General features: G+C 41.0%; 2 protein-coding genes across 6 annotated transcripts in view; one reads left to right on the top strand and one right to left on the bottom strand.

The window, feature by feature from the left end:
- Nucleotides 1–1,497: 1,497 nt before the first annotated feature.
- LOC106951342 (uncharacterized) lies at nucleotides 1,498–11,043 on the top strand. Of its 4 annotated transcripts, none has more exons than XM_015038795.1 (9): nucleotides 1,498–3,476; nucleotides 5,196–5,299; nucleotides 5,373–5,512; nucleotides 5,600–5,698; nucleotides 6,082–6,257; nucleotides 6,396–6,559; nucleotides 6,644–6,833; nucleotides 6,939–7,131; nucleotides 7,942–11,043. In XM_015038795.1, exons 2-9 carry the CDS (start codon nucleotides 5,253–5,255, stop codon nucleotides 10,089–10,091), a joined length of 3,159 nt encoding a protein of 1,052 aa, XP_014894281.1. In that variant the 5' UTR covers nucleotides 1,498–3,476; nucleotides 5,196–5,252; the 3' UTR covers nucleotides 10,092–11,043. The 4 variants fall into 4 exon arrangements, with proteins under 4 accessions (XP_014894281.1, XP_014894283.1, XP_014894282.1 ...); XM_015038797.1 differs by having other exon boundaries at nucleotides 5,393–5,512; XM_015038796.1 differs by having other exon boundaries at nucleotides 1,498–2,447.
- Nucleotides 11,044–11,076: 33 nt separating this feature from the next.
- tox (thymocyte selection-associated high mobility group box) overlaps nucleotides 11,077–23,060 on the bottom strand; it is a 55,533-nt gene continuing 43,549 nt past the window's right edge. The window contains exons 6-10 of one of the 2 annotated variants that reach the window (XM_015038799.1): nucleotides 19,983–20,207; nucleotides 18,555–18,635; nucleotides 17,452–17,949; nucleotides 13,038–13,198; nucleotides 11,077–12,245 (exon numbers count right to left, since the gene is read on the bottom strand). In XM_015038799.1, coding sequence (XP_014894285.1) covers nucleotides 12,212–12,245; nucleotides 13,038–13,198; nucleotides 17,452–17,949; nucleotides 18,555–18,635; nucleotides 19,983–20,207 — 999 coding nt within the window. In that variant the 3' untranslated portion in view covers nucleotides 11,077–12,211. Of the gene's footprint in view, nucleotides 12,249–13,037; nucleotides 13,199–17,451; nucleotides 17,950–18,554; nucleotides 18,636–19,982; nucleotides 20,208–23,060 lie in introns of both variants that reach the window. The other variant, XM_015038798.1, reaches the window with a different exon arrangement.

Raw genomic sequence — 23,060 nt, forward strand, 5'->3', positions numbered from 1 at the left:
ACTTAAATTACATTTGATTGATACTTTTATTATGCAAACTATTTTATCTCTGTTGGAAGCAGTTGTAAAAGCTGTAAATAAATTGATAATAAATCAGACTAATAAAACAGAGCTGTTCTGAACTTGTCGCACACGACAGACGCTCAAAAACAAGTCGGCATTTGGTGTAAATTTCAAGACTCTTGAGTCAGACGGGACACCCGTGTTTCTCAGGTGACATGAAGCTCTACTGAGCATGCTCAGAAAGTGACCAGGTAACCCAAGATCAACACACCCGAACATGTTTAGGTCTCCGTGGCAACTGGTGAATGCAGGGAATTTGAGTTTTAATTCAGCTGTCAGACCTGCGTGTGTGTCGCAGGATGGGAGCGAGGCATGCCGAGCGATCGTCAGCAGGGAGCTAAAAAGGTAAGGACTTTGTATCTTCTTAAATGATGAGCTGCAAAACATAACCTGAACGCTGATCTGTATTGGCTTTGGTAATGGAGTAGATGGCTCACACGCACAAAAAAAAAAAAAATGTATATATGAGCAGAATCTGCTTGTATTTCTCGGTTTAGTGCTCTACTTAGAAAACTGAAATGTTTCATGTTTCTTTTGGCCACATTGTCAATGTTGTCACTGAGATCATGTTGGTGTCTCTTTAAATCTGGCAGCTTGTAGATAGAGTAAACCTGATCAACAAAAACTATTTTTCAGGTTTTCAGAAAGTCTGCTGTGAGCAAAACCTGAATGTTGCATTCATTTCGAATCAAGCTGCAGTTTTCAGCAGCTTCCATCAGAGCGCAGAATCGATCGAAGTGATTTTAAGAACGTTGCGGTTTACGATACTCCAGTATCTGCTGACATCAACGTAAAGATTATTAGCTGAGCAGCAGAGCTTGTCCAATTGTTGGAAATCTTAATACTTGTTAGTAAAGTGAAAAATAACTAATCAGCTGCATATAATTTAGCTTTATTTGATGAAAGATCACAAATAAAATACTTTTCAGCTGAAATATGTCATCCAAGCTACCAAAGCCCAGGCATTTTTCAATCTGATTTCAAATGTGAATTCACTTCCTGTTTGAGATTTGCTGAAAAAGAAACAGACAACTCTGCCTCTTGTGAGCTTTTGAAGTGCTTTCAGGAAACATGACGACAGGAAGTTGATTTTTAGATGCCCCAAAAACGCACAAGACTGAAAAATGCATAGAAAGCTCTACATTACAGGATATATATATATAAAAAAGAACAGAACAGCCAAAACCGTCTGTAGATTGCCCACAAATACAACTCGAATCAGATATTTGCATACAATTAAACCCCAAATTATACAACTCATAGCCTTGGCACATTTCTAAAGATTACTTTCATTCAAACTAGGAAGTTTGTTTCTGATCGGAAAAGAAAAGATAAAGATAAGATAAAATAATATGAAAATATGCATTCTGAAAGAAAATAGATTCTGGGTTTACTAACATTTTATTTATATATATATATATATATATATATATATATATATAAGTCCCTTTCAGAATTACTCTTTTCTCAATAACCAACAGAAAAATCTCTACAGCAAGCAAACCCTTCTTGTAATTGCTGACCAACATTTTGCATTTTGTACGTTCTTGCTGGTATTTTAAAGATTTAGACTTGCATGATGAGCTCTAGTTCTCTGAGGTTGGAAGGTCTCCTGGACGTCACCCTAATCTTTAACTCCTTCCACAGACTCCAGCAGATTCAGGTTCCGACTTTGGCTCAAAAACTTTGATAGAGGATTGCTTCCAGTCAGAAGAAAAATGTTAGTCAAATGAAAGATTACTCTACAACCTGGAGCTGAAAGGGGTCTGTAGAAAATGGGGCTTAACTTTAAAAAAAGAAAAAAATGGGGTGGTGTTAAGAGGACAAAAAGATGAAAATGATGACTGGAGAAAAAAAACAAATATAAAAATTTAAACAAAGACGTGAAAACAAGAATCTCAACAGGATGAACCTAAAGTAAGGACCTCATAAAAAGTCAACCTAAAAAAACTTCACCACAAAATATTCAAACTTAGATTTTTTTTTTTTTAAAGTCCTAATAATTTTTTTTCATAAATAAAATGTGTCATGAATATTGTGAAACAGATTTGGAAGAAAAGTTCTGGGATTTCTTTTCTGACCTTTTCATTTTTCAGCTGCTTTCCAGCAAAGGAGACAAGCCTCAGAGGCGTTTTTTCTTCTTCTTTTTTTTTTTTTTTTTTTTTTTTTTGGTTGGATTAGAGTTAAGTAACATAATCGTCCGATGTTTCATTTTCTCTGCTTCCCTTTTCGAAACTCTTTGTCATGTTTTGGCAGCATGCTCTGGATAGTCGTCATGCTGAAAGCCTCCATTTGGCGCCAAACTTTCAGACCAGGCATCGTCCTGTCAGCCCGTGTTTTTGCACATTCCCAGCTAAATCTACAACTTGTCCCCTCAACATGTGGTATTTATCATTTTCACAGTTCCTCATACAGTAATCCTGCATGTGCACATCATGGTCAGAGCTATGCATTAGAGTGTTTTTTAATGACCCCCATCTGATGCACGTAAATATATTTTGGTCCTATTTTACCAATTAGACATAATTAACAACAGTCCCCCCCATCCCTACCCACCATATTAGAGAATTATAGAGCCTGTAAACAGTTTTCTGAGTTTCTTTGGTATTTCCTCTACATGTGCAGCTGAGGTGCTGACATGCAGATGTGGGCCCAATTCGCTTCTCAGTTTAATCAACTAATTGTTTGTTTATGCTTCCTTAACATAAATGGGCAGCAGATGACCACAATAGTGTGATGGGGCCATTTTCTTATACTTTTTTTTCCAGTAAACTAAGGCAGAACTATAATTTTGCACGTTCTTATAATGACTCTTTTCCCAGGAATCTGGATAAACACGTTTGAATTTTTTCTCTAATCTACACCAGATTAAAAAAACAAATAGACACTCAGGCTCCATGTAAACGTCAACCATCATAAATATTTCATTTAAATTCAATTAAATCTAATTCACTTCAATTCATCTTAGTTCGATTCAAAAACACTTTATTTATCCTAAAAGGGAAATTAAATGTCATGACTAACATCATCCAAGCACCTTCAAATAGGTTGTTAAGGACGGTGACGCTCTGGACAGGAAGTGACGCTGGGTAGCAGTCAGTCTTGCGTCAACGCTAAATAGGCCTCTGATTGCAGACCGTCGCTGTCTTTCTGTCTTAACAGCACAAAATCAAGGCAGGAGATTTCACAGTTACATGTCCTGGTTGGCACTATATGTCGCCGGCGAGCACTGCTGATCCGTGTCGTTTGCTTTGGCTGCTCCTCTTTTAAGTTTCTGCCTGGTTGTACGGTCAGAAAGTCGGGGGTGTGTCCCTCAAGCATTGTGTTTGACGGAAGACACGGTTTGAATTTTCTCTTTCTCTCTCTGCTCTTCGGTCCATGAAGCCTCCTTGTTTACTCCTCTGGTACCTCAGGTAATTTTTGAGCTTCGAGATGGCAGTCGCTCCCAAGTTGTAAAAACAGCGCACTGTTCCCACACTCTTATGCATCACCATAACTGGGGGAAGGGGAAAGATAATAGTAAAAAGTCCTTCCAGCTGCACAGCATTCAAAACCAGACGGAATAATTATTCAAACATGCAATGCCTCAACCAAGAAGAAGAAGAAAAAAAATTAAGAACATAAGTCTACAAAAAGAACAAATCGGAACTGACGTAGCAGAGCAACGTGCTGTCGTCATGAGCGGCGCGCTTCTAGAAAATTAAAATAAACGTATCGCTGGAGAAGCTACACCCTTTTAACCATTTACAAGCTTCTTTTGTGATTCTGATTTGGAACATCCAACTGTGTCCAAGTTGTAATAATCTGCATGTTTAATCTCATGGTCACTTTCTCAGTTTACGATCAATTTGATCCTTGGTGGTTGTTAGTTTTGTTGTTGTTAAAAATGTATGAATTTTGCTTAAAAGTTAAATTTTGACCAAAAACCAACCAATCTAAATGAAGATTTATCGTATTTTAGTCAAAATGATGCCATGATTTTCAACTTGCCCAATAATATTTAATATTAAAAGGGTTTATGTCCATATTTGAGACTGAATGTATGATTTTAAAAATGAAAATCCTTATTAATTTAATTTTAAATTAATTTAAAATTCTGGACCCAATTCTTCCTTAAATCCACTTAAATAATCTGCTTTATGCTCATTCCATTCTATGAAATTCATGCCAACGGTGAATTTGTTAACCTCTGACTGACTCTGAGTCAGTAAAGCTGTTTAGGTTTTTATCAGAGGATCAAATACATTTCTTGTGGTGTGAAGATGCAAAGATGTTGCACTGTGATAAAGGAAGCCACTTTTTTTTTCTTTTTTTTTACTGTGGTTGTTCTGATGGTTGATTCTGGTAAAAGTTTGTACTGCAACATAACACAAACTTGTTTCATAACAGACGACTCAGGGAAATGCAGCCCGATAGCGAAGGTGCTTCAGCAGGAACCCGATAGGCCTCAGTGTTTGGCCGTCAGCCATCACTCAGCATCCTGTTTGTCTGCCTAGCAACAAAACAAAAACCTTCTCTACTACTCTCCTGCTTGAATGTTTAAATACTTGATTTGAATATTCAAATCTTAGTTAGAAATGCGTTCACAACTGCAATCCTGACTACCAGTAGTTCATTTTTGTCCTCTGTAGAGGACATTTCTAAACTTGAATATCTCCCACCCCCTGCATTCTACTGAATTAATTCCTTTTGGTATCTAGAGAGGACATTTAGGGCTTTTCAGTGACACCACATGTGAAGGGGTGGGACTTTACCTTTTTCTAATTAATAAAAATGGCATTCAACAGTAATAACACATTTAATGGGAAGAGACAAAGTAAGTGCATAAATATTCTAATTACCTTACAAAGACTGTGGGATTTTAAAAAAAAATGGTGACTGGACAATATGTTTTTTTCCTGGTAGTCAGCAGGGTATGACACACACAAAGAGCCTCAAAGTGCTCTCCATCAAACCCGATTCTGTATTTTCAGGCTTTTATTTATGAAATAAAAACCTCAACTTAAGGCTACATCATCTTCCAGAGTTTAAGCAAATAATTTGTTGGTTTTAATCAGCTTTTATCATTGGGTTTATTTTCAAGATTAGTTGTGCAAAGATGTCATTTTAGTGTTTTCACCATGTATTTTCAGATTAAACGCGATGGTGACAATAACGAAGCTGCATCGAGTGAGAGCTGCGTGGAAGAGATGCTGCCTCGTCGCCATGTCGACTCTTCTGTAGTACACCATGACCTGTGAGAACTCTCAGCTTGCTCCGTGATTATATTAACAGCAAAATGTCATGAAGTTCTGCTGAAAAGAAAACAGATGTCTGAATTCGTGTCCAGGTGTTTTGCTGATGTTCCTGCTGCCAGTCGTCGAAGCCCAGCGTGTTCCAGCCTGCCCCGTTTCTTGTGCGGTCTGCTCGGAGGATGCAGTCATCTGTCAGAGGCTTGCTAACATCATTGGTACGACTCACACAGTTTCTTCCTCAAGTGTCCTCCTGTTTTAGAGAAGTGTGTGGCTGCTACTGTTGTGTGTGTGTCGTTGAGCAGATGCTGCAGACTCGACCCAGGCTCTGCTGCTAACTGAGGGCTCCATCTCTGTGGTCCAGCAGGCCTCGCTGTCTGTCCTCAGGAACATCACGGTTATAGGTCAGTACAAAACGAGGATGGGTTGGATGCACAGACACTGGCTTGCAAAAACGGTCGTACTCTTGGCACTAAGCATACAACCAAAATCTATTCTTATGTTAGAGAGATTCAGTCAAAATCCAGATCTTACTCAAACTGAGAATCTGTGCAAAAACCTCAGAGTGCTCTCCATCAAACCCGACTGAATTTGATTTGCATTACAAAGAAGTATAGAAGTTACTATTTTCTCTACTTTGTGTTGATCTATGACATTAAATACTAATGCAACTCATTCAAGCTTTTGCTTGTAGCATGGCAAAGTGTGATTCAAATACTTTTGTAGAGCTACGCATAATATTTGTGTACATCACTAATACAGGATGCATAAACCTTCACGTCTACAGGCCTGAGCAGCAACCACATCTCAGAGCTTAGTGAGGACGCCTTCAGAAACCTGCCTTTCCTCCACACTTTGCTGTTGGACCACAACCTCCTGACCAGCCAGGCTCTGGAGGGTGGAGCGCTGATCAATCTCAGCCAGCTGGAAGTTCTTGCGCTGGGCCACAATCACATCAACATGGTGCGTGTCTTCACGGGGCAAATCAAATATTTTATTTCAAGGCGACTGAACGCAAAGGCCGCCTTCTCGTTGGCTTTAGCGACACGTTGCAGGGCTAAATCATCAAGGCAGTAACGTGCTCCTCTTGCTGGTGTGCAGATCCAGGCTGGTTGGTTTACAGGCACAAAGGCTCTGCTCAGCCTGAAGCTGGAGGGAAACCTGGTCACCAGGCTGAACCCTGGATCCTTTCCTCTGAACGACTTCAGGAGCCTGGAGACTCTGGATCTTTCGGATAATTTGATAGATTTTCTGGACAGAAACAGGTAATGCGATTTTTTTTATATATATATATATTAAAATTCACCCAGGTTATACCATCTTATATGCCCACCGTATCGTGCTTTTAGCTTCCGAGGTCTGGTTAGCTTGAGGAGCCTGGATCTCTCCAGAAACCGTCTGAGTTCAGTTCCTCCAGAGGCTTTCTCCTACCTTGTGTGGCTGTCGAACCTGAACCTGGACCTCAATTCGTGGAACTGCACATGCGAGCTGCTGGAGCTGGCTGCCGTCCTGACGAGCTTCATCCAGGAGCCGGACAAGGTACGCATGTGCGACGTCGTCGTGCAAACTCGTTACCTGTGACAGTAAAGATCTCAGAGCACAGGTTTCTTGAGAACTAACACCCGTACGTCCCGTTGTCCTCAGGCGCTGTACAATGGCCGTCGGATGATGTGTGTGAGTGCGGACAACCCGGCTGTGACCACGGTGCTGGAGCTGACTGAAGCCAACTGCGTGCCGTCCAATCAGAACATCACGGTGCAGATAGAGGCGAGAGGCAGCGTGGCGCCTCAGCAGTACGCTCGAGACCTGGCCATAGCTGCAGTCATCTGCTTCCTAGGTCAGAATATTAATCGGTGCCGGGAAGAAAAGCTGGTTTCCCCCCATTGGTTCTCATGCTGTGGTACAACTCCCACTGCTGGTACTTAGACTAACCTCTTTTGCGGTACTCTCACATGTTTGAAACCTCTCAGAAAAGTGATGCTGGCACAAACTGTAGCACATTCTAGATTTCTAGAATTGTGCCACTCATGGTGGTGTTCACGTTTTGGATAATTACTCCCTCTGGATTTGGATGCTGTTCGTCTGAAAGGGATTTTCTTCCAATTATTATTATTATTATTATTATTATTATTATTATTATTTATTTATTTTTACCAAATTGCAGAGAGAGGAGGAGGAAGTTCAAACCATCTCTTTTTTTGATATTATTATGGGCAAGAGTCATATCCCCAATTTCAGCGTCTCTTTTTCCCGGCTTTCAAACTTTACGGCCAGACAGAAATTTAAAAAATATTGTCAATACATACCGGACGGGTAAACAATTTTGAACTGTGAGAGGAAGACAAAATCAACCCATTCCCGGAGAAAACATGCAAACTCCCCACAGAAAAACCGAGGACATTCTGAGTATCGATCAATGATGATTTCCTCTTGTTTAAAAAATAGCTGGCCTGGTTCTTGGAAAGTGTTGTATCTACTAAGGCAGTCCTTGCTGTAAACAAATTTGAGCTATGGTGTAAAATAATCAAAGACATAGTTGTCAGTGTCATACAGAGTAAAACATCACATGCTCTAACAAATCTAACGCCCCGCTCCCCTCAAATTGTGGTTGTAAATTTTTATTGTTTCCTGTTGTGTTTCTCCGCAGGAGGAGTCGCTTTGACCCTGCTTGCAGTCTTGATCTGTTACCACGTCTCTCAACAGAAGAAGAAGAAGAAGAAAGAGAGCCAAAGACTGAAGGAGGAACGGGACAAAGACAGAACAACTGCTAACCATGTAAATCAACTCGGAGATCAGGAGAGGACGAGGGATTTTTTCTTGCAAGCCAACAGCAGTCAACAATGGAGCAAAGAGTCCATGACGCTGGACGAAAGGATGGATATGTTTAAGTCCAGAGCTGAAGAAAATGGTAGCAATGTCCATTGCCCTCATTGCAACACTAATGGGAAGATGCCGAACCAAATGAGAAAGGGTAAGTGGGCAAATGGAGGACCTGAGGCTGAAGATGTCCAGGAGAGAAGGAAATTGAGGATGATGGTGGAAGAGGAGAGAAGGAGAGGAGTTATTCAACAACAGAATTACAGCTGGAATGTCTCTAACAAGGTTCCTCCCCACATCGCCAACTCATCTTTTCATCTGCTGAGAGAAACGTCAGACAATGTTCCACCCTACAAGGCTGACGGTGACATGGGCAACCACTGGACTGATGATGAATCAAAGAGCAGAAGTTATGAGGAAGAAAGAAATTGCCACAGGACCTCCAGACCTCCAGAGGAGAACTTGACACACAGGACGCCTCACTCCAACCAAATGGACGTATCTGATTTCAATGGCAAGGTAAGGAGGGAGCCGTTTAGAAAGATGAACACAGAGGTAAAAAGAGAGGCAAAAAATGTAAAGTTTGATCTGACAAGTTCAAGAACTAATCGAGGCAAGGAAAGTCTGGAGGAGGAGGGGGAGGCAATTCCCAGAGGCAACGAGAAAAACAGGAGACACAGAGTCCAGTCCAGCCATTTGATGAAGGTCAAATTGAACTTAAACCCCTTAAAAAAAAGCAAAGTCCATCCGAGGAAGAAAAATGAGCATGGTCACACCAAGAACACAAGCTCCAAGACGAGTAAAGAGAAAAGACGGCATGGAAAAGGCGAAGAGGAGGAAGGAGAAGAGAAATCTGGCAAGAGATCTAAGAGTAGCAGAGAGAAGAAGAGAAAGTCCTCCAAAACGGAGGAGGCAGATGAAGGAGAGCATAAAAGCAGCACATCTAAAAGAGATAAAAGTGCAGAAGGTGACCAAGAAAAGAACCAAAACATCTCCCAGCCGCCTGACGGCACCACCGTCTCTGCACAAAACCTCCAGACTCTCCAGTACCAGACTGCGGGACTGGCATTGGGTGGGGCTCAGCTGGCTTTCCAGCATCCCTTCTCCTTCGGTCCAGCTGACAGGAATTGTACTACCAACCTTTCCTTGCTGAACTCGCCTGGCTCACAGCTAACTGGAAGCACCCTGTCTCTTCAAGCAGGGAAGGCTTTGCTCAACACCATGTCCTCAGGATCCTATCCACTGCTCACCGGTGGTCTGGCTAATCCCATTGCTCCTGGCGTAACACTCAGTGGGTTTAACGTAGCTCCAGAAAGCTTCGCTGGACAACCTGCAGTATCGACCAGGTCCTCAAATCCTGCTCTTCTGGCCAAAATTATACAAGCCAATCCTTTACAAGCAGGTGGAAACCCCACAGCTCCACTTCTTACCTCTACATCTGATGGTCTTGTCTTGAGTTTAGCAAACCCAGCTAATAATCCAGCTGCATTGGGTCACAGCCAGACGCAGGTCGACGGTTCTGCATCTGCAGCGGCGCCGAAGCTTGATCTAACTCACAGTCAAGACATTCAGAGCGGACAGGGACAGATTCAATCGACCACTGAGTCACAAGCCCCCTCTACTAAAGACAACCTCCCTGAACAGGATCAAGACGAGACGTCGGGGGAAACCTCAGAAACGAGAGTGGAGAAAATGTCTGTCAATATGCCTCCTGAGGGTGTGGCTCAAACTGAAGGACCTCAGGTAGGAGGATCAGGAGAATGTCTGAAGGCAGACAATACGTCTGTAATGGATCAATCAGCTCCTAGTCTGTCCATACCAGGTGAATCCTCCCCAGCTGCTGGAGGGGCGGCCCTCTTGCAGCAGGAGTACCTGTCAGAAGAAGGAGGCTCCTCACCGAGCCGGAGGAAGCTGAGGCTGGTTCTTCCAGAAAAAACATCAAACCGGCCGCCTACAGCTCTAGAGAGGAAAATCCTCTAGCAGCTCAGATCATTGGTTCCTTTTTAAATTCGGGTGTGTAAAGATCTGAGTAAAAAAAAAAAACAGTGAATGGAGGAAGTGCAGTTGATATTGATGAACTGTCCAAAAATATCCAATTGGTGTTGGTGGTGGGGGGAAGAGAAACCAAACCTGTGTAAGACAGTTGCACTTGTTGAGACAGTTTGAGATCCTAAAGTGTATGTGCTAAACGCACAAAATGTTGGCCTGTGAGCGGAAGGGATGAGACCGAAACAGCTATGGATGATTGGCCGGCACGGCTTGTCCGGCTGCTGCGTGATCTACCTGCAGGGACGGGGTTACGTCCAAAACCTGCTCCAGTTGCTTCTTATTACTTCTGTTCCTTCAAAATGGCTTCCACTGTCAACAAGCAGCAACCTTTGCATTAAAGCAGAGGTTACAACTGTATGTTGATGATTCACGTTTTATTAGTTGTTTTGTTTACATTTTTTATGTTTTCAGTACTCTTCTTCAGCACCGTCTGATAGGCCACACGTATTGTCCATCTTCTTGAATCTTTAAGTCTTATATAAGTCTTAAGTTTTATAACCTGCCTCTACATTAAAGCCATTTCTTTTTGAATCCCAAATCACTGCTCATAAACGGAGAAGGTAATGCTGCGGCATACGGGTGCAGTAAGGTTATGTACAAATATCCAGCTGCAGTCAGATAAAGGTATTGCCAACCGCTCGGCGATAAACAACATGAAACATGTTTTGAAGTAACGACTGCACATCGGTGCAGCATCGACTTTATTCTCAAACACATTATTAGAATCTAAAAATAAGAAAATCTTCATGGTTGATGCCCAGAGTCCTTTCATCTGCCAAAATAAAACACATGAATACAAATAGATACAGAGCAACAGAGAGATGCCTCTTTCCATTATCCTCAACACAAAAACAAACCTCAGTTTAATAAAAAAAAAAAAAACATGAAAACACAGCCAACCCGGCAATAGTTACAGTTTTTTGTTGTTTTTTTTTTAAATAGTCTCTGAGCACAGAGAAATAGAGATGATAAAAGAGACCATGCAAACCAGTCAGCCACTCTGCGGTCTTATTAACACCTCACACACTCACACTTGCTTGGATCCAAATCCGTATTATCGACAGACATATGCCAGGAGGAAAAGCTGGCTTCATACAAAGGAGTACTTCTTTTATCAACAGGAAATGTTTAACATTTTATCATCTCAGGGACTAAAATATTTCAGATTTCTTCAAGAGAACAATGAAAATCCTTTCATCTTAGACATTTATTCACATTTAGAGCCTGGCAGGGGGGAGGGTTCTTCTGTTTATCTTTAAAAAAGCAACATAAACTGGGGTTTTAATCAATGTCTTCCCTTTTCAGAGTCACCCAAACCTGTGGGAGTTCATCATTTAAGCAAAGAGTCAGAGGAGGGAAACACAACCGGAGTAATATTTGGTTTATATTGTTACGTTTTTAATGCTGTGCTTCTTTTGGCTTTGACCGCAAAGAAAACACAGCAACTTTCAGCTCAAAGGAAAAAAAAGAAAAAAGAAAAAAACAAAGGCTGGCTTTAAATTTTTCCTTTTAACCAATTATGTTACAGCAATTTACACATGACCTACTACAGAACCTCCTGGCGCTGATTATAATCACCGTCCTCAGTAGAAACAAGAAACTAGGTATGAAAAACTTCTGCGAAGACAGAAAATATTCAAATGTTGGGGGGTATGTACACCAGTCCGCGTGGTTCACAGCACAGGATCTACCCACCTCTTTCCACTCACTCTTATTTTCAGCAGAAATGGGAACAATTACGCAGTGAGTGATACAGCCATTAACAGACGCTTATGCCACATTGTAAACACTGCTATACTTTAAAGAGATAGTAGTAATATATACAAACTCATTCGGTTTTTCTTCTTCTTGGGGTTTTGTTTTGTTTTTGTTTTTTTCTTTTAAGTGCTGAATTCAAGTTTTAGTTCACACTTTGATGACAAGTCCACTGCGAGTCCGTTTCGTGTTTGGAGATTTGATTGGGCGTTAAGTGAGAACCAGGCCCGACTCAGTGCTGGAGTTCCCGTTGTGGCAGTATAAGGGTCCATATTTGGTGCCGTTTTGTCCCGAGATTAGCTCAGATACAGCGGTTTGTCTCTCTGAAGACTTCTGGAGGAAAACAAAGAGATCAGTCGTCAGCTAAGATTCGTCTTTCTAAAGAGAAGTGCTTGCTGGTCTTTTTAAAACGTGAAAATAAGCTTTAGAAATGAATGGACAAAAACTAATAAAATAATTTTGACAAAACTTTCTATTCAACTGCCTTCTTAAAAGGTTAACGTCGGTGAAAATGACAGAAGTGTAATTTTTTTTCTGCGTGTTTGAAGAAAAGAAGTTGGTTTCACCATGAGAGGAAAATGTGACAAAGACAAGTGGAAACATTGAACAAATGAAGCATGCAGGGTTCTGCTCTGAGGAGTGATAAGAAAACTGTAACCATTCTCAAACAACATATAACAAGCCAAAATCCCTTTTTTTTTTGCAGATCGTTCTCTTGAAAAATCTGTCAAATTTCACCCGAGCAGGGGTGTAGCTAGAAGGTGGGGTGTGGGTGCCCACTGAAGTTTGCTTTGGTTCCCTTTTTTCAATTGTAGAGCCATTTTCACTTTTGCCTTATTAGCTTTGATAAGTATTATTGGCTTGATAGTTGTAAATATTCAAAATGAAATTTGGACATCATAAAAGTTCAGGTTTGAAATGTGTTGTGATCCTGTGACAGGAGGTAACATTAAGCTTACACAACTCTATATAAAGACACAAAGAGGCCTTTTCAGTGTGTTTAAAACTGAGTACATTTATTTTATGCCTACTTATGCTAAACACAGTTTCATACTTGGGACTTTTACGTCTCCGAGGATGGAGAGACGTTAACCCGCGGCGAACTGTGGTGTTAATACCAACCCGTTGCCATGGTATTCAGTGCTCCAGTCCAAGGAAGGGTGGTGGTTTGGTGTGTGGCGGCCCAGCTGGTGGTAGTCCACTGATGGAGACATTACTGCTCCACTATTCAGCATCGCTCCGCCCATTGACTGGTAGTCAGACTGGAGTGAAGGATGGTAGCCCTGGAACGAAGCAGCAAAACAAAACAAGTTTTAGATGAGGTCATTACGTTTTTCTGCTCATGTAAAAGTAAACATATCCTCCACCACAGGATTACAATGGGAAACAAATTAAAGTGCATAGCATAAATATGCAATGCCATGCAGAAGTATTCGCACTTTTTGCACATTTTGTGATGTTACAACTGCAAATGCCAACATATTTCAACTGGGATATGATAATAATAATAACTAAGTGGAAGGGATACCGTTCATAAATGCAACTGTGAAAGGTTTGGTGTTCATTTGTATTCAGTCCATGTGAGTTACCAAGTCTTTCCAGTTCCAGCTCTTAAATTATTGGGTATGTATCTTCCAGCTTTGCACATCTGGAGTCTTAATTTTTTTCCTCATAATTGTGAAAAACTCAAATTGAGACTGGATGAAGAACATTAATTTTCAAGCTCTGCAACTGAGGGTTTCACAGAATAGTTGTAATATTAAAACTGAAGATGAATTACACACACGGACACTATTTGCATAGGTGACTTCTAAAGGTAATTTGTTTTCACCAGATTTTATCTAGTTGCATCAGAGTCAACAGAGCTAAACGCGAATGCATGCCATGCTTTTTATATTTTTTATATATTTTTTTGTGTCATTGAGCAGGTGTTCATCATCTTCTTCAGCCTGAATTAGTTCATAGATAGCTGAAGTTTTATATCAGCGGGTCTTCAAAACCTTCCGATTCAGAAAAGAGGCTTCTAGATGAACTGGGACGTAAACGTTTGCAACGTAAGCGAAGTGAAAAGGTTTCAAATCAATCACAGGTTCATCAGCGGCAATTAGTGAGGCTTGAGCGTCTTGCATCATATGTGAAGGAGGTGGGCGGAGTAAAATGGAGGATGAAAACACAGGAGGTGGAGCAGGAGACGGAGAAGGAGGTGAACATTTCTCCAACCTGAGGACACTCAGGAGAAACGGGGACTGAGAAACGAGGGTGCGCGACGACAACGTGCAGACGTGAGCGTTTGTGCAGGGAGGAGAAGAAGAGAGGGAGTGAAAGGGAAGTTAATCTGAGCGTTGTGAGTGAAAGAGGAGAAAGGGGAGGACAGCAGGTGGTTGAGTTCTCCCCCTGCTCCCGTCCCCCTCTCCTCCTCTACCTCACCTATTCATCTATTGTCGAGCAAATTCTTCTCCTTTACTCCTTCACAAAGACCCCATCTGCCTCCTTTGTCTCTCCCTCCCTCCCTCCCTTCCCCCATCAGCTCTCACTCTTCACCCAGAAAAAAACATTAAAAAAAATAGTTTGGAACTCGGTCACTGTCTCTTCTCGTTTTTCCCTGTGTTTTCTTCTTCTTTTTTTATGTACTCTTTTTCTAAAACCTAGGAGTGATGGGAGATTATGAGAATCAGGGATTTTAAAGAGAATGATAAAGTTGGTCCAACTGGAAGAAAGACTCAGTGTGTTTCAGTTCTCAATGTGACATACAGTAAGGTTATCTTCTTGAAACCGTCTTTATTAGGATGAAATATTTTGGATGAAATAATCACTGATAAGATATCGAAGAAACTGACTGACTTTCAAGAAAATAGGAAATGTTGATGTCTGAGAAAAAAATCAGATGAAGCGAAACCCAAACACTGCCACAATCATGTTTTTCTTTTCACTGGCAACACAAAACCGAAGCCAAAAAGAGAAAAATGCTAATTACCAACAATATTGGTGCTTCAAGGTCCCAATTACTCCAGACTAAGCTCACCCTACAGCCTCCATGACCTTTTAATTTGGCAAACCTGTAAAACTCCAAAGTCAAGGTAATAATTGTCCTTCTCCGCTCTTAATACTTACCAAATGGGTAAGATTTTCCAGATCTGTGTTCCTGGCAGTCCTACCACGACGCTACCTGCACTGCTTTATTATCTGAACTAAGATTTTTCTCACAATGGAAGGGTTGTCCACCTCCAACGACTGATAAGATATCGACTGAGGTAGTAAAACCAACGGGATGAAAAATCCAATGGCAATAGAACAAAATCCACAATCTGTGTTTTTTCGCCGACCACTTTGAGATGATATCACCAAACGATTGAACCTTGAAGTCGCTACTTTTACGCATTTTGTTGCTACTGTTGTAGAACTGTTTTATAAACCCTATGAGTCTCCTCCACCATCCTCGTCTAATCCCTAAATATGACGCCAGGCCTTCACTCTAAGAGGCTGATAAACACGTTTTCCATTTGAAGCATAGCCTGTTAAGCTCACATGTTCATTCGGTTAGCAAGTCTATGCAATTTGGAGGTGTGTGCCCTCTTTAAAAGTTGTGAGTACAGAGAAGTCAGAGTAGTAGCAGGATGAAAGACTTAGTTTCTTCAAGACGTCCTGCCAGTCCACTGAATGCATCATGAGGTTGTAGTCTTGTGCTGATGCCAGGGTGATTTCTCTGACTAAACAATGCAGATGTGTGTGTGGGGGGGGAGCAATGAGTTATGAATGATGCTACCAGGCTCCTCCACACAGCACCCAGGACCTGTCCATGTCACCATCAGAGCCCCATAACTAATGCGGAGCTCTACATTCTTGACTCATTGATCCATTTTCTTCCATTACTTCGATTCCTGTTTTCTTATTTATCTCCACAAAATGCAAATCAAAGCAACAATTTGCTTATTTTTCCTGTAAGGCAACAGCAGGACGCATCTCCAGCTTGGTCGCACCAGGACAAGGTTTTTTCAAACCAAAACTATTTGCAATTTTCAAGAGTTTTTCGACAGTAAAAATTTGCTAAGATGTTCGAGGAGAAATGTAACAAGACCTGACCCAGAAAAACAAAGTGTTCTCATTGCGGCTGCTGAGTAAAAATGCATCTGTGCCACCGTGTGCACACAGGGCTCCTCTTTAAAGGAATGCCCGTCTCAAAAAGTCTTAATTAAGCAACAATGATGGAAACAGAGAACGGTGATGGAAAGGAAGATGCTCAGAGTAACGATGCTTGCTTTGGTGGTGGCTCCAACACCCTCAGCTTTACTGCTACCAAATCGCCTTTTATGACTAACATCGAGGTTTTCTTTTCTCTAAGATTCACTGTTACGTCATTAACGGTTTCTGGATAGCTCTTTGATCTGACCCGCTAAAACCAAACCTGTATCTCTGACGATGACGATGCTACATGAAAAAAACGACAAAATGTCCTGCAGGTTTGTGATAAACGGTCCAGTCCAGTTCTAACCAAAAATTAGGCTATTTCAAGATTATCTTCATGAAAGTGTACTTCGTGTCACAAGCCTTTACCTGATTTCTATTAAATTTGTAAAAGTTCATCAAGTTACCCGCTTTTTATTTTTGTGCACTTACACAACATAAACAGTAGAAGTTTTTAGTTTTGATAAAAAAGACAAAAAAAAAGTATTTTTCAGTCGCAGATTATGGAACTGATCAAACTGAAATCGTCTCATTTCGATCTTTTACTAATTAATTGTTGCGCCTCTGTTTGAAAGCACATTGAATGCCTGGTCAAAGGGCAGGTTTTTATTGTGCGTTTTCACTTCTCGTTCTAGTTTTAATCATGACAGAAACTCGGCACTGGGTTAAATGGGTCATTGTGTGAATACGTCTAACACGTATGCAGAAAAATATTTCCACAGCATTTCGTTTTATTGGGTGTGCGAAGAAAACTCAGGTTTTAGTATCAGCGAGGCATTTAAAAGCAAAGTCAAATGAATCGCAGAGATGCAAGACAATATCTGGAAAAAAAAAGATCTATGACAGTTCTGTCTGTGAGAGAGAGCAAGACTTAGAGGGAGTAACAGAAAGGCAAAACATTTTGCAGAAAAAATTCCCCGAATTATCTTTTTTGTATTTCAACCACTGTGTGTCACGAGTCTTATTGGATTTGAAAAGGCATGATCTCTATTTAATTCATTTTTGATTTCCTCCAAAAATGACACGGTCATATGGCAGATTATCGCTTGAGCACTTTTCAGTTCTCGTTTTAGTTTTAGTCACAACAGAAACTCTGCATGGTGGTAAACGGGTCATGAAGGGATTAAGTTTAAGAAGTGCGGTGCACATAGAGGTCTCTACAGTATTCATGCAACGTTTTTAATTTCAGATATATCTCACTGTCAGCTAGTTTTTCCCCCAAACCTCATCAGCAATTCAAAAACGACATCTGCAGCTTTTGACCGATACTATTAACAAAAATAACAAGTGAAATTTAAATAACAGGACAATTGATTAAACAAAACGACAAAACGACATGTTCAGTGGGCCTGACCTGTGTGATTGCAGGGGAGTGTGTCATTCCCAGAGAGTGTCCGCCGAGATGCTGGTGCTGATGGTGCGGGCTGTGCAGGCCGCCCAGGTGCGCCTGACTATGGAGGGGGGGGCTGACCTGGAGAGGAGGGGTAGAAGCTGCTGCCACATTCCCCAGGGACAGGGCTCCCTGGTGGGGGACGCTGGCCCGCGGCACCGTCCCTCTGGAGGACAGAGCCTGAAGTTGGGTATGGATCTGGTGGTGGGGAGGGGGTATGTGCGGGCCGAGGCCGGGGCTGGAGGAGTGAGAGGGGTGTGAGGGGTGCGGGTATGACATGTACATGCCCGGGTGCTGGTGGGACGGGAGAGAGTGGGGGTGGGAGGAGATTGAGCTGGGGGAAGAGTGCGGACCTGGGTGGCCGGGATACACTGAGGGTTTGGGTGTGAACATTGAGGTAGGTGAGGGGGAGGAGTTGGAGGCAGAGTGAGGGGCTTTCATCTCGGAGGGGTCGCTGTAACTCTGCAGGAAACAAAACAGAAAGATTTATGTCACACTTGAACAGGTAAGCATGGGTCTGTGGGCTACACAAAACGTGCTCATTACATTTGTCACACAATCATTCTTAGGTAATGAGATTTTAGTTGGCTTATTTTGAGCTCCTATCAGAGTGAACTATTTTAAGGCTCTATCACTTTAAATCCAAATGAGCTGCTGCTGGCCGCACCCTCCTCAACTCAACGTTTCCTCTCACACATGAAAATGTCTGCAAACAAATGCACAATTATACAACTGTCCATCTCTGAAAAGCAGAAGTGGAGCCTCCTGCACAACCGGAAAGAATGCAGCAAGTGGTTTCTGGATGGTAAGTGAACAACAAAACACTTCTCTTTTCCAGCAGCCATTGTACGGTGAATACAGTGGTAAAACCAGCTGACCAAACGTGCTGCAGCTCCATGAGTTGCTAGGTGAGAGGCTAGCCTCGGCTGGGGTTGCTAGGTAACGGTGCAGCGCTCGTCAGTTGTGACTCAACAGTCAAGAGGTTCTTGAAACGGCTCAGATGCATGAAAAACGAAATGGAGACTGGAAATCAGCCACAGATGTGAGTAAACGAATGGGTGTATTACCTGTGAGACGAGGCTGGCTCTGTAGGCAGCCAGCTGTTTCAGATATTCTTTCTTAGCCGTTTCTGTCCTCTTCTTGTACACCTGAAACACAAGCATCCACCAGAACAATGAGACCCAGTTCATCGCATTAACATCACAGACAGCTTTAACTGAGCTACAGCTGTACATATCAGAATTACAATTGGCTTCATTCGCCACAATAACATAATACTCTTGTTTAAACATCAAAGGGCTTATTTCGTTAAACTGACACGTTAATAACAGATTACTTTAATTATGCATTCCCAAAACACCCTCTGCAGTTCTTTGATTCTCGACGCTTTCAATTGAGCTGGCGTGTCACTTAGAGGAGCTTTGCCTGTGCAGCGATGACTGGCAGTCCCACTGGTACTGTTGTAGTTTATGTTTTTTTTTTTTTTTTTTGTAAAACTGTTGATTCCTGTCACAAACATCGTGTCGCTGCTCATTTCCCACCTCACGCATTTATTTCCCTTTCATGGTTTGACTGAATAGGATAAACATGTTTTCTCTCACATTGATGCTGGCGGTTGTATAAGGCACAAATGCAGACACAAGAAAAGTATCAAGCAGCTTCAGAAACATTTGAGTAGCAGCGGTCCAACAGCATATGATGTTGGTAAGAAATCTTTCAAACAGGGACTGGGAATTACCAAAGTTCAAGTTGAAGTTCGACAATCTATCAACAATAGATATTAACGAACATTTACATGTAAACATATAAGATTACAGCCGCTAATCTGCATCTCTAGTCCCACAGGGAGGTTGATGTTAAAACACAATAATCTATGTTTTCTGCTAAAACATAGATTATTGTTTGTATTTTGACGGTTTTATATCTTATCTTAAACTTCCATATCTAATGTTAGGTTATATTCATTTAAGACAAGAGCTGAATGTCAACTGGTGCATTCACAATTTGTTATAAAACAGTACAATGATAACTTGAATTTAGAAAGTCCAGATAGAATATAAACATTTCAGAGTAAGTAAACGGAAGAAAAAAAGTATTCTGATTAAAATTGTATTGTTAATTATTATTGCAGTGGCTATCCAATTCAATTCAAAAATGCTTTTTCCCAAAAAGGAAATTAAATATTGTTCTTACTCAAATTCTTCAAAGAGTTACTGTAGATGTCGGTGGCTGTTGGCAAGAAAGATCTCCCGTAGCAGTCTGTGTTACAGCGAATTTGAAGGAGCCTCTGACTGAAGCTATTATACCCGACTGGAGCGGAAATTAAAGGCAGGCTAACAGAGTTAAAGCCATCAAAAACAAAAAAAGTAATTAAAGAATAATGATGTAATAATAAATACATCAATTTCAAGAAAAATCTGAAAACACTGAAGCTTGTTTTACTTTGATGTGTAAGTGATTCCAGTTCTTTGCTAGGTGGTTTAGTCCAGCTCTACCTGTTTCTGCTCCTCTCCCAGGCCGTCCCACATGGAGGCCACGATCTTTGACACCTCTCCGAAGGTGGCGTTGGGGTTCTGAGCCTTGATGTTGGCCTGGGTGTCCCTGAAGAACAAGGCGTAGGCCGACACTGGCTTCACCGGCTCGTTGGGGTCCTTTCGCTTCTTCTTCTTTGGTGTTTTGGGTTTCTTCGAGATGTCCACTGCAGCAGGTCGCTTTTCCCCCTGCCGAGAAGAAACAGACTGACGGTTATCAGGTGTCCGGACAAGAGGGCAGAAATTCAACAGAAAATAGAATAACGAAATTAAAGTTAAACAAGAATGTAACAAAATAATTAATATGCTTTTTGTTCTGTTAGCATGACCTTTCCTGTGACCTCTGCTGTACCAGTTTGATGCTATTAGTCAGCAGTGATGATGAATCAAGGGGAAAATCCCGTCTAGTCAGCAGAAGTGCTCAAGCAATTCACATTGGGTACAATTTTATTCCCTCTTGATCAGCGAACATTTCCATGATATCACAGCTAAAGTGTCATGTCAGCAACAAATAGACTGCACTTAATCTCAGAAACACTTTATTAGCATAAAGAACGCTTTACAGACCCAATAAATATCATTTTTCTAAAGTTGGAATCAGAAAATCTAAAGCCCTGCATAATTATTGTTCCTAGGTTGTTATTTTGTTGCCATTTTGCATTCCATAATTTTGTATAACATAACATAACATAACATAACATAACATAACATAACATAACATAACATAACATTTTTATTCCTTTTTTCCTTTTACTTTTTTTTCTCTCCAGGGTCTCTGGGAGTATCAGTAACATTTTTGACTTTTTTGGGGGGTTAAAATTGAAACCTACATTAGTTTAAAAATAAAAAAAACCCCTAAAACTAATGACGTGATGATAGCTTTTGCAACTTAAACATAACTTTGTCAACCGAGACGGGAGTGTTTTGCTGCTGGCATGTGTATTGATTTCGTTTGCAACAAATCAATGTCCTTCTACATTATAGGGAGATCTACAGTTTCCCATGAGGAAGAAGCTACTAGTGGAAAACGTCACCGGAGGGTTTTGATTATAAACGCCTAAACACAGAGGAAGCCAGCTTCAGCTGCAGAAATCCTGCAGGTTTGCAGAGAACGCTGGACGTAGGTTTGTAGTTTTGCCACAGCGTTGAAATTATCGCAACTGCTTAGCCAAAACTGGAAATAATGGAAAGAACGAATGTTGCCAGAGCACTTCTGTAAAAAACATGAAGGAATTTATTGCAATGTCTGATACCTTAAGACTGAAACCCGGTTCTTACATTATTCAACTCTGTATGAATACTCCCCAGTTTCATTTAGTCTAGTTTTGTAACTCATCACACTCTGTTTCACCCTTAAATTTAAGGCGTTTCTGTCACTGCCACATCTTTCATTTCCCCATAAACCAAAAGCTTAATACTGTCGTTAATTAACTACGTCCTCGGCACAAATCATCATTGCAACACCAAACTTTCTGACAGAGCGCCATTGTGTAGCTGGTTGATAAAACAGATAAAAACAGGCTGTGTTTATCTTCTCTTGTTAATTAGCCAAACAGGCCATTTTAAAGTTCACACCAGAATAGCTTAAGCTTCTGAAAAGTGGCAAAAGCACAAGGGACACATTTTTCAATATTTAATAAACGGTGGTTAGATTTTATGTGACGGAATAAGCCTTTTGTTAATGAATTCATACAAAATGGTTCAAAATCCACAACTTTTAATATCCCCAGGAAATAATTGTGACTGACTCCATGAACTGGTTCATCTATTATTTCAAGAAGCTGTTAGGAAATCACAAGCAACACTTATCTCATCTTTTTTCTTTAAACATTAAAAATGAGTGCATGCAAGGTGTGATGATATGGTAAGAATGATGCTTCTGTTTGGAGCCTGACTTACGAGTTTCAACAGCTCGCAAAACACTTGGTAGTTTGTTATACAAGAACTTCGGCTTTTATTGGATCGAGGTTACGTTACTCGTATAGAGTTACCTTTTACGACATGGTATTAGTGTCAGAGTGCAGTGACACTGTGGCTTTTCCTCTGAGTGGCACGGAAAGGTTCACTAGTTGCAACACTTCACCATAAACTGCAGCTTTAAAATGAAGAGGGAAAGACTTGATGTGGCTGGAGTTCACCTTCACTTTAAGTCTGCATGCATTTTTTAAAAACATACATATAGAGTAAAGAACCTTGAAGGGACTGGAAAGAACCCCGAAATACTCTGTGGGTTAAGCAAATTATCCTTAAGTTCATTGGTAAATTAATAGATTGGAATTAGAGATGCAGAGAGAAGCTAGCTGTTTATCAGAGTTTGTTTGTTAATGTTTGTTGTCGTGTCAGTAAACACACCTAACTAAGCCCTAATATTTGACTGAACAACAACACTCAGTGGTGAAGACGTTGTTACGGCTACAAGGACAAAGTTTCCTGTTTTCAGGTCCCTAAAAGTGAAGTTTGAGGAAGAATCTAAAACGACACTTTCCCTGCTGCAGCAGTTTTCAAACCCCTCTTGTGAAATTATTTGGATTTTGACATTTTTGGAAGTCTCATAGGTGAGATGAGAATCTACTTGCTCTAATAAGCCAGAGGTGTCAAACTCATTTTCATTTGGGCCATAGCAAGATCACGAATATCCTCAAAGGGCTAGCTGTGGCAGAAAGTATCGGAAAAATCAATTAACAAACTGCTAAACTATTAACAAATAGCCGTCTCTGCACTTGATCAGTACTTCTTAAAATCAAGTTTTAGAGAAAGCTGCAGCTAGTTGGATTTGGCCCCTATAGGCCTTGAGTTTGACACAACATATTGAAATAAGTTTATATTTACTAAAGCTGCAAGAGTTGTGCTAATAAACATGCTAATTGCCAACATGAGGTGCTAAAGACCTATATGTTTTAAAATAGCAAAAACCCCGGTTTACAGCGACTTTGATTATACACACAGTGTGACATCACCTCTGGTGCAAATAAACACACTAGATGAGTAAGTAGAGGTTGTTTTTTTTTTTTTTTTTCAAAGAAGGTCAGAACAATTTATACC

The sequence above is a fragment of the Poecilia latipinna genome, unplaced genomic scaffold, assembly GCF_001443285.1.
Source record: "Poecilia latipinna isolate Pla-1442-1.1 unplaced genomic scaffold, P_latipinna-1.0 Scaffold453, whole genome shotgun sequence".
NCBI classification, from domain to species: Eukaryota; Metazoa; Chordata; class Actinopteri; order Cyprinodontiformes; family Poeciliidae; genus Poecilia; species Poecilia latipinna.